The following is a 17,509-nucleotide window of genomic DNA, read 5'->3' as shown; positions in this document are numbered from 1 at the left end:
TATATATATACTCAATTTTTTTTTTTTTTTGAGATAGACAGCCTTGGCTGTCTTGGACTCCTGGACTCCTTGGACTTCATAGACCAGGCTGGCCTAAAACTCACAGTGATCTGCCTGCCTCTGCCTCTTGAGTGCTGGGATTACAGGCAAGTACCACTATGCCTGGCTTTATTATTATATTTTTATTAAGACAATTTTTAACTTTAAATATATTTTGGCCATATTCTTCCCCTCTCCCCAGACCTTTGCGATCCTCACCCACTTCCTGCTCACCTAACTTTAAGTTCTTTCTCAAAAACGTTTCCAAAACCAACAAAACTACCTTCAGCCAACACCCCCCAAAGCCACAACCAAACATACCACAACAAACTAACCAAATAAACACACAAAAACACACAACTGTGGAGTCCATTATTTGTTGATCAACTATTCCTGAACATGAGGCCTGTGTTGGAGTGACTGATATGCTCAGTGTCACGCCACTGGAGACAATTGATTTCCCTTCTTCCAGCAGGTATAAAAGGCAGTTGAGTTGTTAACCCTAGTTGTTTACCCTAGTGGCTAGGTTACCAGTCACTTTAAAAAAAAATACCAAAATAAAATATAAGATAAAAACTATCATATCAAAGTTGGACAAGACAAACAAGGAAAAGAGCCCAAAAGAAGTCACAAGAATCAGAGACCCACTTGTTGGCATTCTCCCGAACTCCATCACAACACTAAACAGGGAGTTTATACACAGGACCTGGTGCAACCCCTGTATTTGCTGCTTCAGTCTCTGAGTTCATAGCTTTATTCGTGTTGATTTAGAGAGCCTTGTTTTCTCTGCATCCTCCATCCCCTCTGGCTCTTACACTTTCTGCCTTCTCTTCCATCGGAGTTCCCTGACCTCTGAAGGGAAGGATTTGATGGAGACATCCCATTTAGGGCTGAGTGTTCCAAGGTCTCTCGATGTCTGCATAATGTCTGGCTGTGGGTCTCTATATGTTTCCATCTGCTGCAGGAGGAAGCTTTTCTGATGACGGATGAACACCCACTGATCTAAGAGAATAGCAGAATATTGTTAGGAGGCATTTCCTGTATCAGGCACTTGCAGGCTTCCTCGCTCTGAGGCTTTTGAAGGAAATTCTAATGAAACTCAGTTTACCAAGTTTTCTTCTATCGATTATATCATTGGTGTTATTATCACTGAACCCAAGGTCATCTAAAGGTTCATCGATGACATCTGAAGAAGTTAAAAGCTTTGCATTGTACATTTGGGTCTAATAGTCAAGTGCAAATTCCACTTGAAAGCATATGCTGACATTTTTGCTGGGTGTTACATGTCTAGTATATTGTCATTAAGTCTGGAATTTTATGGATCTTTCTCGAATGAATTTTTGCTAAGATGTTAGTGTAGTTTATACTCTTGTATTGATTTATAGTTCTCTAATTTTTACTTATTGGGGGGGGAGGGGAGGCGTGATTTCAAGACAGGATTTATCTGTAGCCTTGGCTGTCCTGGACTTGTTTTGTAGACCAGGCTAGCCTCAAACTCACAGAGATCTGCCTGCCTCTGCCTCCCGAGTGCTGGGATTAAAGGCGTCACCACCACATCTGGGCTTTACATTGGGAGGATATATATTTAAATTATTTTATTCTTCATTAAATTCAACCTTCATTGGCATGCAGGTGCTACCTTTAGTCAGCCTTTTTAAAGATCATTTATCTAATAATATATATATATATGTTTTGAATGTGAGACATTTTGGCCAAAAGTATTTATTCATGTAGATGCTAAAAGTGTTTATCAGTTGGTTGCCTTTATCTGTCCCTGTACTCAGCTGGAAGGATTCCCATTAGCCAAGACCACTCTCCCTTCCTAGTGCAGCTAACTTCCTAGTCTAATGAGCCTTTCTGGGAAACCCAACCTTTAGGACTAACACGAAGGCCCAATTTAAAAATGGAGTGAGTTTAGATCTTTCATTGTGACCTGTTATTTTAGCATTTAGTCTCTGGGCTGGTTGTTTGTGTCATAATGTCACATCTCTGAGTCTTTGCTGGACCTATGGCCACTTGCTTGTAGAAATAACTGAGTTCAGGTGGTGTTTGCACCAGTGAGGGTTTCGTTCCCTCTGCTAGGGTGTAAATGTGTTAAAGTCCAGTAGGCAAAGCTCTGTCTTTCAGGCTCATACTCCCACTCCAGAGTAAGTGCCACATATACTACACAGACCTGCATTCTTAAACTGCCAATCAAAAGAGGCTCAGCTTCTCTGCTGCTTTGCCTGGAGATGCAGAGCAGAGGATGATGCATTCTGCTCCTTACTAGAAATGGTACACTCATCTCTCCCCATTACCACGCAAGCTTGAGTAGAACTATTACAGAGATGCCTTAGACCACAGTACTATAGCACAGAAGGGTCTAACAGACATTTGCTGTCACATGATGTACTTCAGCTGTAAGAAAGTTGAGAGTATCTGGCATTTGAAGCTGTTATGCTGGGTGACAGAAGCAGGATTCTAAGATGGCTCTGCCAACCTCCATGTCCCTGCTGTTTATATCATGTTACGTGGCCAAGGAAATGTAAAGATAGAACCAAGGGCTAAAATTAGGTAGTTCTGAAACATTAATTTGCCTACTGAAAAAAATTAATCTTGGGTTAATCATTGAGGAAATTATTCCATGAACCTAATGTAATCATGACCCCTTTAAAGGAATATTTTCTCCTTAGATAGCATGTTACATTCCAAGTACCAGAATGAAGCATCCTACTGCCGCCTTGAAGATGGACAGATCATGTGGCAGCTGCAGCCATGTACCCGGGATCCTGACTTTCCCAAATGTGGGATTCTACACAATGAGTGAGTCACTCATTTTGTGGCAATCTTAAGCAGTAATGGGAAAGTAATAGGAAAGGGTCACCATGATTTACTAGGTGACAAAACTTCTTAAGGACAAAAACAATAGTACCCAATTCTCTAAAGCACCTGTTTCATGGGGTAGCTGATGCCAATGCATACCCAAGAGAAGACGAGTCTTCTGTAGGTACTTTCTCAGTACAGCTTTGACTTAACCACAAATCCCTGTAACCATAAACTTGACACCACGGGTAAATTAAACCACGCCAGGACAGAAAGACAAGTATATATAAAACCTTTATAAATTCACAGGATCTGTTGAAAGTGTACAAGCAGTTTCAATTTATTGGAACAAAAGTAACATTTCTGTTTTGTACGCATGAAGTCACTGTACATTTCAAAGAAGACATAAAAAAGGTAGGTTTGGAAAAAAATGTGCTCTGTTAAAGACAGTTACAGTTGAAATGAAACACGGTGACTGTTAAGTACCTGCTATACAGGGATACTTTAATAACAGTGTTCGGCTGCTTGACTTAAAGGATGCATATATCTCCACTGTTTAGCACTTATAAATTAATTCACAGGATTCAGAGTGTTACTTTATAGCTCCAAATGGGTATTAGCAAAAACTATACAACATGATTCCCCTTGCAAGAAACATGTTCTGTCCTAAGTAAAACAAGACATTAAACTATAACTTGTTAGCATTTCTTCTAAACAGTTTGTGACATTATTGAGGAGGAGGCAGATTTCTTCTTTATAAAACAGGGCATCTCTTGCTGTGGGCCAGTGCTGTTGCATCATTCTTGTGCTTACTCATACCTCAGAGAACTCAGGGCCTGGAATGTCCTTTCAAGGAATACACACACACAGGCCAAGGAAAGCAGCCTGAAGGTGAGAAGCGCCTGGGAGCCCTGCTCTGGCTTACTGCTGAGGTGGATGGGTTGCAGGGTATGAGCTAAGGTACCTACATGGAACCTTATGGTTTGGATGCTGTTTAGACAGGAGCAAGGACATAGGACAAAGAGCTGTGTTCTCCGATAATGTATATTTAGATTTTATTTGGTGAACAGAAGAGAGGGTTATAGCCACAAATGAAAATAATTTTTCCCTACCAATCTTTCAAACTTTCCTTGCCTTTTAATTTACTCTAGTATACCACCTTGTCTCTCCTTGTCCTCATGTCAAAATAAAGTCTTACAGGAACTCACAGCTAAGAGAGACTCCAAACTCAGCCACCGGGTATTGGGAGCAATGAATTCCTGGTAAGGCCAAATATTTCAATCAAGTACCATGTTGGCATCTTGATACTGTCCAAGCTTCATTTCCTCCTCCTGAAGAGTGGTAATGTGTGCTCCAGCCATTTTCAATGGAAAACAAGTAGAATAGTTAGGACCCATGTGTTACTGAAGGCAGAGCAGAGTCCTGTCAGCTCTCTAGCAGATGACCCACAATATCCTGTCTTCAGGGTCCTCACATAGGTGAACTATAAATCCCATGCCATTTTAGTAGTTTACGTTTAGTAAGCTACAGTTATCCAAGACCAATATTGAATGAGATGGATCGTTAAAAACCCTTCCTGGGTGGCTCCTCACTTTCCTTCTGATGAGGAAAACGGTAGCCAAGTTCAAGTGTCAATTTCCCTTTCGTAGAAAGAGGTTTACAAAACATGGCAGCTCACCTACTGAACTATTGTTAGTTCCTTTTGGAATTAACAGCATTAGGCTAAGACACAAAAACTATTTACAAAATGGACACTCCTTAATGACAAACTCGCTGGTGCTGTGGGACTGTACAAAAAAGAATGAAATGAGGACAGAGAAGCCAAAATACAGCATCTTCCATAACACAGTGCAAGTGGGACGGGCCAAGACAGTTGCTATCCTGGAGGCAGATGGTTTAGTGGACCCATGGAGGTTTGCAGAAGCATCATTACTCAAAAAGAGAGCTTTGTGGACTAACTGTATCTGGTAGCTCCTTTTCTGAGAGTGCGGAACAATTTGGCAAGCTTACGGGCAAGTGTTTCCATCCTTTTAATTAGGAAGACTGTGGCAAAAATTAGTCACCATTCTGCTGACCCTTTGAGATGCTACACATTGGTCTCCAGGCCTAGCAAGCGCCCCATCCTCTCCACGTTCTTATCAATAGTAGCTTGGCATGTTATCTCCTTCGCACATTCCATGGGAAACCAGCCCCTTTCTCCATCTCGAAGTCGTTCCCCTTCATACCAGCCTGCAAGGAAAACAGGCTGCGTTAGACAAGAGACATCTGGAGGAATCACTCCAAAGCGGCGATGCCCAATGAGAGGTGGCTTTCTTCGATGGGTTGGGTACCAGGGATGATACAGTCAAGAAGAAACAAGTGCAGCTGAGTACTGTTAAGGTCAAAGTACTTGAGGTGAAATCAGACGAGGTTTGAAGAGAGAATGAGTGATGCACCAGAGGTTGCACATGAGCAAAAGCTCTGATGGGAGGAGGCTGAGAGAGTGTGAACTGGCTGAGCTCAGAAAGGCCATCACATTCGGGCAGGAGGCAGCAGAAAGAGCTTTCCTTTTCAAGCAAGGGTGTAGGGCACAAAAGCCTTGGGAGGTTGAGAACGAGGTGACTGCAGGACTGGGAAGGAAAGGGAAGTTCATGGTGGCTGCATCCCATGTTTCACCAGGAAACACAGAGAGAGAAGAAGCACAGAGGGCGCAAGCAAGGTAAGGGTTTCCAAACGGATCACCTCTAAGCGATCTGCAGGTTCTGGAAAGCTGATCTGGGACATGATTTGTCAGAAAGAAGGGATAAGAACAAGAATGAAGTAGGGCTGCCTCGGAGAGAGCTGCTGACACATCGCGGGCAGGCTATGGAGCCCAGGTGTGGATGACGACATGAACCTCCTTGGACATGAGGCTCTGTGAGTGCCAGTCCACCAGTGCCCAGGAGAATAATCCTACTCACCATCGCCAACACGCTGATAAATGAGAACCACATCCGCCACCTGCAGGGAGAGTTCGTCTGGCTGTTTGGCAGTAAAGGACCTAATGATTTCCACCTGGGTCAGTGCTGCGGAGGAAAGAGGACATACTGAGCACCCAGGAGCTGAGGAGCAGTGGTATGCATTCACTCACTTGGGCTCTGTGAGTTCAGGGCTGGCACGGGCAGACTGAGCCGGCTTCTATGGGAAGTCCCTTTAAGAAGCCTCCTGCCTGGTTATGAACTTTAGAGTTTGAAAAGTTGGGTTCAAGAGGACTCCTGTGAGGCATGAATATGCTCAGCACTAATCTTGATCAGGGGTCACTCATCATGTTACACGCTGAGGAAACTGAGGCAGGAGAGTAGATGATAGACCAAGATCATATAACTGATACCAGCTGGAGTAACCCAGTCTCTATCCACAGTGACCCTGTCCTTCCAGAAACCAGGCCTAGAATGCATGCCAAAGCTGAGACACTATGACGGCACCAACCAAAAGTTTGCCAGACTAATTCAGAGTGCTCCAAAATGCTGATTTGCAACAAGACAACTTCCACAGAATGGACATGGCTTCATTATTGGTTTGTAATATAAAATCGGATGTCAAACCAACCACTTTTGCTTTAACTCTAAAACCTGTGATCATCAGAGAGCTCCAGAAGACTTCCTGTGCAAGCCTCACTCTTTAACCTCCAACTCTTCCAGAAATACAGCATCACGTGTAAAGAATGAGCTTACCAGGTCACCAGAGCAATAAAGTACATTTTCTTGGCATTGCCACTTACACTAAAAAGGATCAGGAAAAATGTGATTTTCTCTAGACCCAAAACTTGTAACCAGACTTGGTAGCTCATCCCCTGTAGTCCAGAATTCAGGGAGCTGAGGCAAAACTTTGAGTTAAAAGCCAGTTTGGACTAGTGTGAAACCCAGGCCAGGCAGAGCTACATAGCAAGTGTTTTTCTCAAACAAAACAATAAAAATCAAGCAGCCTTCTTCCTACTTTCCTGCTTATATTCAAACCCATAAATAACAGCTAAGAATAAGCTTCAAGCAGGGCTTTCACCCTTTGTAATTTACCTTAGTCCTCACAGTAACACACAGTGAACCCGTGCCTCTGACTCACGGATGGAGAAACAAACTCAGGAAGGCTAAGCAGCATTTTTTCGTGTTTGTCTGACAACTACACCTGGGAGGAACCTCTAACACCAGATAGAGAGGAAGATATTGTAACCAGCCGTTAGCCAGGCCGGCCAGCAGGGGGCAGAGCTCCTCCATGCTCCAGAGCAGGTTCCTGTCCTGGAAACTTACTGGTTCTGTCTGGTGGCTGCTTCCCACTGCTGTGTCCTAGGGCTGTGATCCAGCGGGCTCGCTCACTCCTAAACACAGAAAATACGTGCAATTCAGATTCATCACGTAGTTTGTCCCAGACAGCCATGCAAACCCATTCCCAAAATATAAGGGATCCCAAAGGGTAGGGAACTGGCCTTTAAAACAGGGGCAAGAGTGATTTTTAAAAACGACAGAAGAGCAGTCATTATTGTCAAGCAAATGTAAATCTGGCTAATCATTGCCTAGAAGGGACTTCTCATATGACAGTTGGACATTTAATGAAGAGCTGATTATTCTAGCACATTAAATCACAGATATTTAGTACACCCCTGGTCTGATGTTTAACAGTTCAAAGAATCGACATCAGCTGTGAGGCAAGGCTGTGTAAGGCAGGGCCCTTACCCCAGCTCCACCCCCCACTCACCCACCCCCTTCCACCATTTCGGTAAAGAAGACAAGAAATCCCTTCGCCAAGTGTGAGCTTTATTGAAATAGAAATTCTGACATATTTAGACTACTCTCAAATGCTTTAAAACGTTTTCATGAGCGGGCATGGTGGCTCATGCCTTTAATCGTAGCATTTGGGAGGCAGAGGCAGGCAGACCTCTGTGAGTTCAAGGTCAGCTTGGTCTACAGAGTGACTTCCAGGATAGGCAACACTACACAGAGAAACCCTGTCTCAAGACAACAAAAACCAATAAATAAATAAATAAATAAACCCAAAAACAAACAAGCAAAAGAAAAAAAAACCATGAGTATAGTTAGACAAGAAAAATAGTCAAAATATTTTAATATTATGCTAAGTTACAGCTGCATGAAACAAGACTCAGGTAAGTAAGCACGGTTCCATCACAGAATTATCTTGTGCATCTAGAAAAGCAAGCATTGGAATCGCAATTAATTATATCAAACTGCACATATGCACCATTTCAGTTCTCTTAAACACTCACTAAACTCATAGATGTCTACGTGCACTCAGCATCCATTACTTCATATACCCCTTCCAAAATGTCATCTATTGGATGAGGCTAACATTTTGAGCCGATTTACTATGCCAATGCATCTTCAGCTTTATCCCCAAATACTTGAAAAACATTTTTTTTTCTCTCTCTCTCTCTCCCTCCCAATACCTTGCATCTATACTTGTCTCTGTAACCTCTTTTCACTCTCGACATGGACTCCCCTACCGTGCCAGGCAGCACAGCCCACATAAGGACTGGCAACAGGGCACATTAGCCGGGGCTTTTCTTTTCCTCTGTGATCTTCCTTTTCTTTTCTGTAGGCTTTAGCTCTTCAGCACCACCTTTTGAAAACACGGCCTCTTGAAGCAGCAGAGATAGCCCAGACTATGCACTTACTATCATGGAGGGCTCAAGTTCAGCTCCCAGCACCCACACAGGGTGGCTTACAACTGCCTTCCTCCAGCCCCAGGGGAACTGATGCCTCTGACCTCTTTGAACACTCACACTCATATACACACACCCACACAGAGACACATACATAGAATTAAGAATAAATCTTCAGAAACAGTATAACAGCATTAAAAAAACAAAACAAACAAAATCTAAGTGCTTTAAGTGTAATCAACTCAAGTGGTTACCTATACAAACCCATGTTTATATGCTGCCAGAGCAGGAACCAATCAGTGTCTTCTGTTTAAAGGAAATGCCATGCTAATTTCACGCATTTTATATATTAGAAAAAAGGGTTCTACAGTACATTTTTGTTTGGGGCATCCATTGTTTATAAGCTCTCAATATTGATAATACAAGCCTCGCCCCTTTCCAGTAACTTCCCCTGATATGGACAAGCATTCCCTCTTCCCTCCCCTATCCCTAACCGACAGTCTATCGCAGAGCAACACTACCCAGCCTCACTGAATTACTGGTCCCTAGCAATCTCCTAAAAGCAGGCAGTGGGACTGTCTGGCATAACTGGGGCTCAGTAAACATCTGCTTAGAAGAGAATCATATTACCAATCACACACCGAGCCTTGGTCATTTATCCAGTTGTTTCGTTAGTGTTACCAGACCACAAACTTCTGGCATGGCTGGAATCAGGTCTTATCTCAAGCATATAGAAGACTGCAGGAAGTTAAAGGCTACTTTGTAATATAATTAGCTTGACTCAAAAAGCCAGAAATAAATATATTGATACATATTTAAAAGTAAAATAAGTGGGTTAAGATGAACCGTGAGTGTGCAAATGTTTTGTTTTTTGTTTGGTTTGGTTTTAAGAATGAAATGAGGCATTGAAGAGACGGCTCAGAGGGTGTAGGTCTTGCCATGAATGAGTTTGGATCCCCAGACTCATGGAAAGGCTGGGAGCTGTGGTGTGAGCACCTGCAGTGCTCACTCTCCTACAAGGACATGGGAGGCATCAGTAGGAGAATCCTGGGAAGCTTTGGGGCCACCTAGCCTGGTGCTCACACTGGCAACGCAGCTCTCGCTCAGACAAGGTGGATTACCACTTGGGCCAGCCCTCTGACCCACACACTCGCATGTGCATGCTTACATACACATACAGAGGCAGAAGGCAGTGAGGCTTCGGGTAGTAATGCATCCAGTTACTAGAAACGATGACACCATCTTGCTTCTAAAAACTTCTCTCTGTAATACACAGCAAAGTACTTTACCTTGGTTTTATAAGCAATGTGCACGTTCCTTTAAACCAATTCCCAAGTAAACAATCTGAATTCTGCTGTTTGATCGGGGAAAGATCCTTATTATGCCACAGGCTGAACTAGAATTTCCAAAATACAGTGGCAACTGAAAACTTCTAACAGAAAGTGAGTGGTTCACCAAGAGCAGTCTCTACAGCTCAGTAGCTGTGACTCCCTGTGCCACCCCAAAGGCGGGGTATGCCTTTATCAGTGTCTTATCCGGCCCAAGCTGCTGCCTTCCCAAAGCATGTTGGAACCGAATCATTTACAGAGGACTTTCTGGGCAAGGCCAACCTCAAGACCCAGCAGCTGCCCCCGCCTCCCCGCCACCCCCCCTCCCCCCGACACTGAGCTGAGCAGTCCAGCTGAAATCATTCACTCCCCATGCCATACAGTCTGGATACTAATGGCATCCTGTAGACAGTGTGGCCCCCTTGCTGGGACTCTAGAGGACAGAACAAGACACTTGTTGTTGCCCTGGCTGAATGGAGCTGTTTCTTGAAAAGTTTCAATTGAGTGGGGTACCACCCCCTCTTAGAAGCTGTCAAACCACACCACTTCCCCTGGGGCTTCTAAGCGCCTTGCCAACGAGCTGGCCCCACCAAGAAGCTGGAAGGACTGTACATGTAAAGCAAGGGCAGAGTACTCGCTGTAAAACCGAACCCTAAAGACAGGAGCACCGTTATTCAAGTTCATGGCTCACCCTCATCTGCTCTCTCCAGTGACAATATGAAACAAGAGGAATTTGTAACCTACCACTCACGCAGCTCAGACTTTTCCCTTTGCTCCAGTACCTGTGGGGTATCAAATTCCAAGGCACAACTAACCCTTGCCTTCACTGAGTGCCCAGGCCCTGCACTAGGCTGGAAGATCTTCGCTGTTCACAGCCCTTAGGACAATTGGAGCAGACAGTGGAATGAAACACATTTAAGCCCCACGCAGTGTGCAGTGTGCTGGCAAAAATCTTCTTAAACCACATTTGACCCCAGCGGAGAAAGAAGACTAAATGGGGAAGAGACCGAACATAACCACCCAGTTTGGTGGGCACGGCACTTTAAGATGCAGGAACCGTTTCCTCACTGGGAGTTAGCAGCTGGGCCCCTTGGTCTTTTCCTTTAACTGAGTAGTGAGCATGGCAAGTTTAAACTTGCTTGCCAAAGGGTCACAGGCACAGAAATCCAATTTCCCACAGCATCTGCTAAAGGCTAGGTAACTATTAAAAAAGAAGGCTCTAAAGTGACAGCGCACACACTGCGGCGGCCTCAGCAATGCTGGCAATCCCAGCACTTAGGAGGCTGTGGATGGGGCATCGCAAGTTTCAGGTTAGCATGAGCTACATAGTGAATCTTGTCTCAAAAGTAAACAAACATTAAAGGGCAGCTTTTTTTCCAATTTTGTTTTAGAACAAAAGCGGTTATTTAGAAAATAAGAGATAATAATTCACACTTATAATTCTGTCATTCTTAACCCCAAGCCCCCAAGAGTCAGGATTGTCTGTGAAGTTGTTGATAAGCTCCATGTGAAATGTCAGTGCGCACTGTAAGTATCCCGCTCAGAGCATCAAATGGAGGCTTCCTTATTTTGTTCCCCACAAGAAGGGCATGTGACATTGTCGTGTGTTGTGGGCCGGAGAGATGATGGGTCAGAGGTTGGGAGCACTGGCTGCTCTTCCAGAGAACCCAGGTTCAATTCCCAGTAGTCACATGGCAGCTCGCAACTGTCTGGAACTCCAGCTCCAAGGGATCTGGCACTGTTAGGGTTCAGGAAGAGCGGAATACTGACCCCTTGAACACCAGACTCAGATTGATGGAAGCTTATTCAAACACCGAACAACTGACTGGTCTGGGCCACAGACTGTGACTTTGGTAACAAGAACTGACCAGTCAGGTCCATGGTCTGAATTCAGGATGCTAAGAGCTGGTGTTAACAGAAGAGCTACAGTTGTACTAAGAACTAAAGTAGGTCTCAACGGAGGGGCCTGAGAGTTTACAACAACACCTCACACAATGTACACGGAGGCAATACAACAAAGCACATAAAAATAAATCTTTAGAAAATGTTCTGACCAACCTCTACTCATATCAAGCCAATGGACAGGACATTCTCCACAGTTTTGACCACGTCGCCTGGATGAGGAAGCCTGGTGGCACTCAGAGGAAGGATAGCAGGCTACCAAGAAGAGACTTGATACCCTATGAGCATATACAGGGGGCAGAGGCCACCTTTAGTCAGTCATAGGGGAGGGGAGTAGGGGGAAAGCAGGAGGGAGGGAGGAATGGGAGGATACAAGGGATGGGATAACAATTGAGATGTAATATGAATAAATTAATATATATATAATTTTAAAAAATGTTCTGACCATTTCCACTCAAAATATCTTGTTTGTTAATGAAAAATGCCTTTTAAAAAGGTGCCTATAGTTTGGCTTAGAAGAAAGGGAACAGATTGAGAAGTACCATTTCAAATGTGAAAGATCATGTTGGACATAGAATCTAGATTCAAGGACGAAAAACAAAAACAAACAAACAAACAAAAAAAAACAAAAACAAAACCCTGTAACCTAAAACACATTCTCTCATAGAGCGCTATCTTCTTTATGTTGTGATTTTCCTAAAGGAAGAAAGACTATGATTGCCTCTGAGATACCATTTACAATTTTATTCCATCCTTCTACTTCCTGTTGTAATTAAATCATTAACCAAAGCAGGAAGAGTGCAAAGCTCCCTGCAAACAACGCCCCTTTGTCAGAGGCCCAGCACCCCCTCTGGGTGGCTGACAGATCTAGCCACATGCATTAGGCGGGAGCTTTCTTTAGTGAAGCGAATGCGAGGAAGGATCTCTGATTATGGTTTATGATGATTCTATCCTATAGTTTAATGGGTGAAGAAAGTTGTCCCCTCACTGAACATATACTAGATAGCTCATCCCAGCATAAGCTGGACCCAAATTCTACTGCAAATCCAGGAAGCCAAGGGCATCGCTTACTACAGCCTGTTGCCTGTGGGAGCTGCAGCTGTCTGTGCCTCATTTTAATGAAGGCAGACAAAGGGGACTCTCCATCTCCCACATTCTTGAAAAGCCTTGTGGGGGGGTGCAGGGTGCCGGGGGAGGGAAGAGATGACAGTAAAACATTCTTCCCTTGTCTTTCCTAGAAGAGCAAGTCTTTAAATTTTTCAGATTATTGTCTGCTTAGCAACACAGTGACTTAAGGTTTGTGATAGGCAAATGTACAACACTGTGCACACAACTAGATGTACATCCTACAAAATGGTCAGCAGTGTTCTTAGGAACAAAGGTTGGAAACCAGGAGGAATTGGGGGAAAGCTGCTCTAGCAACTTATAGATGCCAGGGAAACAGGAAGGGGCCAATGGGAAGTAGGACATCTTAAGGGATGGGAGGGTTAGGTAATAACAGAGGTGCTATGAAAGTGGTGGGAGGAAACAGGGTAGACAGGTTTAAATACTGGGAAGGTGGAAGAGTGGGAAAATAAGTGGATGATGGAGGGTAGCCAAAGTGAATAGTATATGGAACAGTCATATAAAAACCTACATTTTTATAAGCAAAGTAAAATAAGAGTTAGAAGGAAAATATGCTTCTTAGTTAGATAATTCTGCTCCTGGAAGCCAGGATTATTAAACAGGAACCCCAGAGTCACATGGGGAATCCCCTAAAATAACACAGGCTCTTGCTATTCTTTTGGTTACCTACCAGAAATAGATGATTTAAAAAAAATTTTTTTTGTTTTTTGTTTTTTTTCGAGACAGAGTTTCTTTGTGTCGTCTTGGCTGTCCTGGACTCACTTTGTAGACCAGGCTGGCCTCAAACTCAGAGGTCCGCCTGTCTCTGCCTCCCAAGTGCTGGGATTAAAGGTGTACACCACCATGCCTGGCTCAGAAATATATGGTAAGACACTTGTTGAAGACGCCATGTGTCGTGATTGTAAATACAGAGAAATGAAGGCAGAACTCAGTGGAAAGCTTCTTCCCTGCTAGCTGGGTTTCATATGGTCTACAGGCTGCTGGGAGAGAACAGGTGACAACTATGAACCCGAAAGCTAACACCAACCACAAGACAAGAAGTGCCCACAACTGCATTAACGGCAAAACCATCACAGGAGCAACCAATGTTCATTGATTGGATTTAAGGCCTGTTTTACAAGAAGAAATTTCATGGCTCATACTATGAGCCTGATTAAAAAACTGAGGAAAACATAGACAATAAGAGACAACCTACTACTATTGTTTAGCTAAATTAGCATGGGCTAAACTGCTTTCTAAACACATATTTTCATACCCATAGAGAAATGCTACTCTTTGCCTTAATCAGAGAAGCTTTTCTTTACAGTAAACATATGTGAATTCAGAGATGCTTGGCTGGTAGAGTAAGAAACAGATGAGTGCACAGCCCTAAAGGGAACATTTATACCACGCTTTTAAGGCTCAGAAAATCCTGAAGTAGGAGTGATGGAACGAATGAGCCAGATGATAGGGAAGGAGAAGAGCTACAAATTGCTATCTTCTAGGCATGACACGGCTATTGCAATCATGTACTCATAAGAGCTGAGTTGCCTTTACTGGGCTTGCACAAGGCTAAACCAGGCAACAGTTATGGATGGAAAGAAATGGGGTGAGTGACGCACTGTCCATCCCTGCTGAAGTTTTGGCAACTGATGGGTTCTAGGTGAGAACTACTGGTCAGCCTGCCAAGCTCCACTGGATGTTCCATGACCATGGTCAGTCACGTAGCCTTGATGAAATTCAGTGGGTCAGAAAACAAAACAAAAGCACACTAGTGAGGGAGAGCCTTCGGTAGTGGGGGGTGGGGCGTGTTAAGAGTTCCAGAGTGGTAAAGGAGGCTAAGAGTAATCGGAATGCAGTATATACATGTATGAAACTGTCAAACAAAAGTTAAAAAGTACATATTTTAAAGGGGTGGCAGAGACTAATAAAAAAGAGATTATATCAGCCAGGCAAGGTGGCATACTCCTTTAATCCTAGCACTCAGGAGGCAGAGATATGTGGATCTCTCTGAGTTCAAGTTCAGCCTGGTCTACAAAGAAGTCCAAGAAGCCAAAGCTACACACATAGAAACCCTGTCTCAAAAAATCAAAAACAAAAAAACCCAGAATTTCCCTAAATATCTTAACCACTCTACCTTGGCTTTGGATATAGAAAAACTAATTATTCTATTTTTGTATTAATCTAAAAATATGTTTTGGGTGTTTGCTATATACAAAGAGGAGAAAGCAAAGAACAAATCTGAGACTAGAGATTAGCAATCAATAGTGCAGAGGGAGAAAGAAGGCTTAGAATTTTGTTAGGGTGGCTCAAAAGATAGACTTGGGAGGAGATAGTGAGGAGGAAAATTAAGAAAAGGGGAAACATGCTGTTGTACACTCAAATCCAGGAAAGGAGAGAAAACTTCATTTTCTTAGCTTTATTGTACTACTCAAGTAAATACATATGAAGGAGGAAAGTGCCAGGTAGTGATGGCTCACACCTTCAACCCCAGCACTCGGCAAACACAGGCACATCTCTGAGTCTGAGGTATGTAGAGTGAATCCAGGGTAGCCAGGGCTACAGATGGAGGCATTATGAGTGGATGTAAGAACTGTCAATAAAGCACTGTTTAGCCAATGAGTTGGGCAGAAGAAGGGAGTGGAAGGCGGAACCTCCTGGAGTGGAGGAGGAGATTTTGGTACTTGGGGAGAGATGGTTGACGGAGAAGGTAGACGGAGGGGAATTAATGGCCTGTTGATCATTACAGTGATAAGTGCTTGGGGTATAAGTATTATATGAGATTTAGAGTGCTTTGTTTATGTTAGATTTAGGAATAAGTTTGTTCAGTTTAGATTCTGCCCAGCATTGTACTGGCAGCTTTAAAGTATGCTTCAGACTCTATGTCTTTATTTAGCATCTTAGGCTGAACTGATACATTTTTACTGTAATACTACACAGAGAAAAAAGAAAAAAGGAAAGAATAGGAAAGGAACGAAGGAAGTTAGGAAGGAAGGAAGTTAGGAATGAAGGAAGAAAAGAAAAGAAGCCCCACAAATGTGGGGGCCAGAGAGATGACTTGGTGGCTCGCATGAGCTCTGCAGCCATAGGACCAGACCTGGATCTTGGTATCCTTGTAACAAGTCAGACACTCTAGCAAATGCGCTAACTCCGCCTCCGATGAGGTGCAGAGGCAGGGGCCTAAGACGTAAACCCCAGGTCAAGAATAAGAACCTGACTCAGAAACAGGAAGGAAATGACAGGAAAGGACACCGAAGTTCTCTTCTGGCCTTTGTGTGCTCGCACAGGCATGTGTACCCTCACGTCATACTCACACATAGACATACACATGAGAATAAATGCTAAAACCCCAAATACTGAGATGCAAAGAAAGAACAATCCTTACATTGATTAGAACTGATTGTTCAAAACCAGATAGCCCGTACCATAAAGACATGATAAATGTTTAAGTTGATTTAAACAGTTCATAATGCATTATTCGCTTGTCCAGCTTTTACGTCTCCAGGTTTAAGTTTATGTGTAAAACAAACACAGAGAAGCAGGTGACTGAGAACTAATCTGCTGATATGTACTCACAGCATGCAATAACTGGCTAGACATTTAAACAGCTAATGGCGCATGAAATTAAGTGTGTCTGTTTTAAGGAAAGTGCATTTTGGTGTCATTTTTTTTCCCTCTGTCAATGTCATTTTGTATCTTGCCAGCATCTGTGCATTTACTTAAGAATTATTACTTTTATATTATGTATATGAATGTTATGCCTGTATATATATCTATGCACACTGCAAAAATGTCTGCTACCCACAGAGACCACTCAATATTGCCTGGAACTGGAGTTACAGATAGTTGTAAACCACCATGTGGGGGCTAGAAAGTGAACCCAGATCCTTTCCGAGACAAGCACGTGCTCTAACCACTGAGCAATCGCTCCAGTCCAGTCTATTCATTTATTTCTCAGCTGGCATTGAGGATCGAAGATGGAAGAGAAGAATGACAGTCCCTTTTTCTGTTCCCAAAGACAGGCTTCTGCCTCCACCCCATGCTTTCTGGAATGTTTTCTTGCTATTAATGAAAGAATTGCACACATGAGTCATACCCATGGGCTTATGGGTGACATAGCTAAATATTCTGAGGACATGTCTGATTAAGAAAATGACAACCACTCAGTCCATGGCAAATCAAAGGCAAGAGGGTAGAACACACTGTACAGTCTTGGGAAAGGATCTAGTCTTGGTATGAAAAGAGCAGGACACTGACTTAGAATATCTAAGAAACAAGTGATGGAGTTTTTATAAATTATGTATGAGGCTCTCAGGAAGAGCTCTGCCAATACATCAGCAAGGACAGAATGAAGAACAAACTGTGAATAGAAGAGGAAAACACAGGCAAAAGCAGCACTCTCTGCATCACCAAGTACAAAGGCGACATTTCAAACTTCTATGAATTCTCTGAAATGTCTGCACAAGTACTAAAGCTTAAGCCGCCCCCCCCCCCAAGTTTAAGCTTTTCTTAAAGTTACACAAAATCCAACATATTAATTCCATCTTTGGAAGAGGTCCCCTCACACAAAGGAAGCCTAGGTCTACCTCTGCTACCCAAGGACGTCTAGAGGTGAAGACATGCCTTTCCTCAAGCCTGGCCCCGGGTGTGTTCGATGCTGGTTGCACGGCCCCGGGGATTCCCTCCTCTTGTAAGAAGCAGACTC

The 17,509-nt window shown here is 43.4% G+C and overlaps 1 protein-coding gene across 1 annotated transcript in view; it reads right to left on the bottom strand.

The window, feature by feature from the left end:
• Positions 1 to 4,904: 4,904 nt before the first annotated feature.
• Arhgef26 (Rho guanine nucleotide exchange factor 26) overlaps positions 4,905 to 17,509 on the bottom strand; it is a 112,991-nt gene continuing 100,386 nt past the window's right edge. The window contains exons 12-14 of the mRNA XM_051157239.1: positions 7,104 to 7,171; positions 5,781 to 5,885; positions 4,905 to 5,070 (exon numbers count right to left, since the gene is read on the bottom strand). Of these exons, the coding sequence (XP_051013196.1) occupies positions 4,928 to 5,070; positions 5,781 to 5,885; positions 7,104 to 7,171 (316 nt within the window). The 3' untranslated portion in view covers positions 4,905 to 4,927. The remainder of the gene's footprint in view (positions 5,071 to 5,780; positions 5,886 to 7,103; positions 7,172 to 17,509) is intronic.

This window comes from Acomys russatus, chromosome 15, assembly GCF_903995435.1.
Source record: "Acomys russatus chromosome 15, mAcoRus1.1, whole genome shotgun sequence".
Lineage (NCBI taxonomy): Eukaryota > Metazoa > Chordata > Mammalia > Rodentia > Muridae > Acomys > Acomys russatus.
The sequence above is the reverse complement of the archived record's forward strand: the minus strand, read 5'-3'. Positions and strand labels throughout refer to the sequence as shown.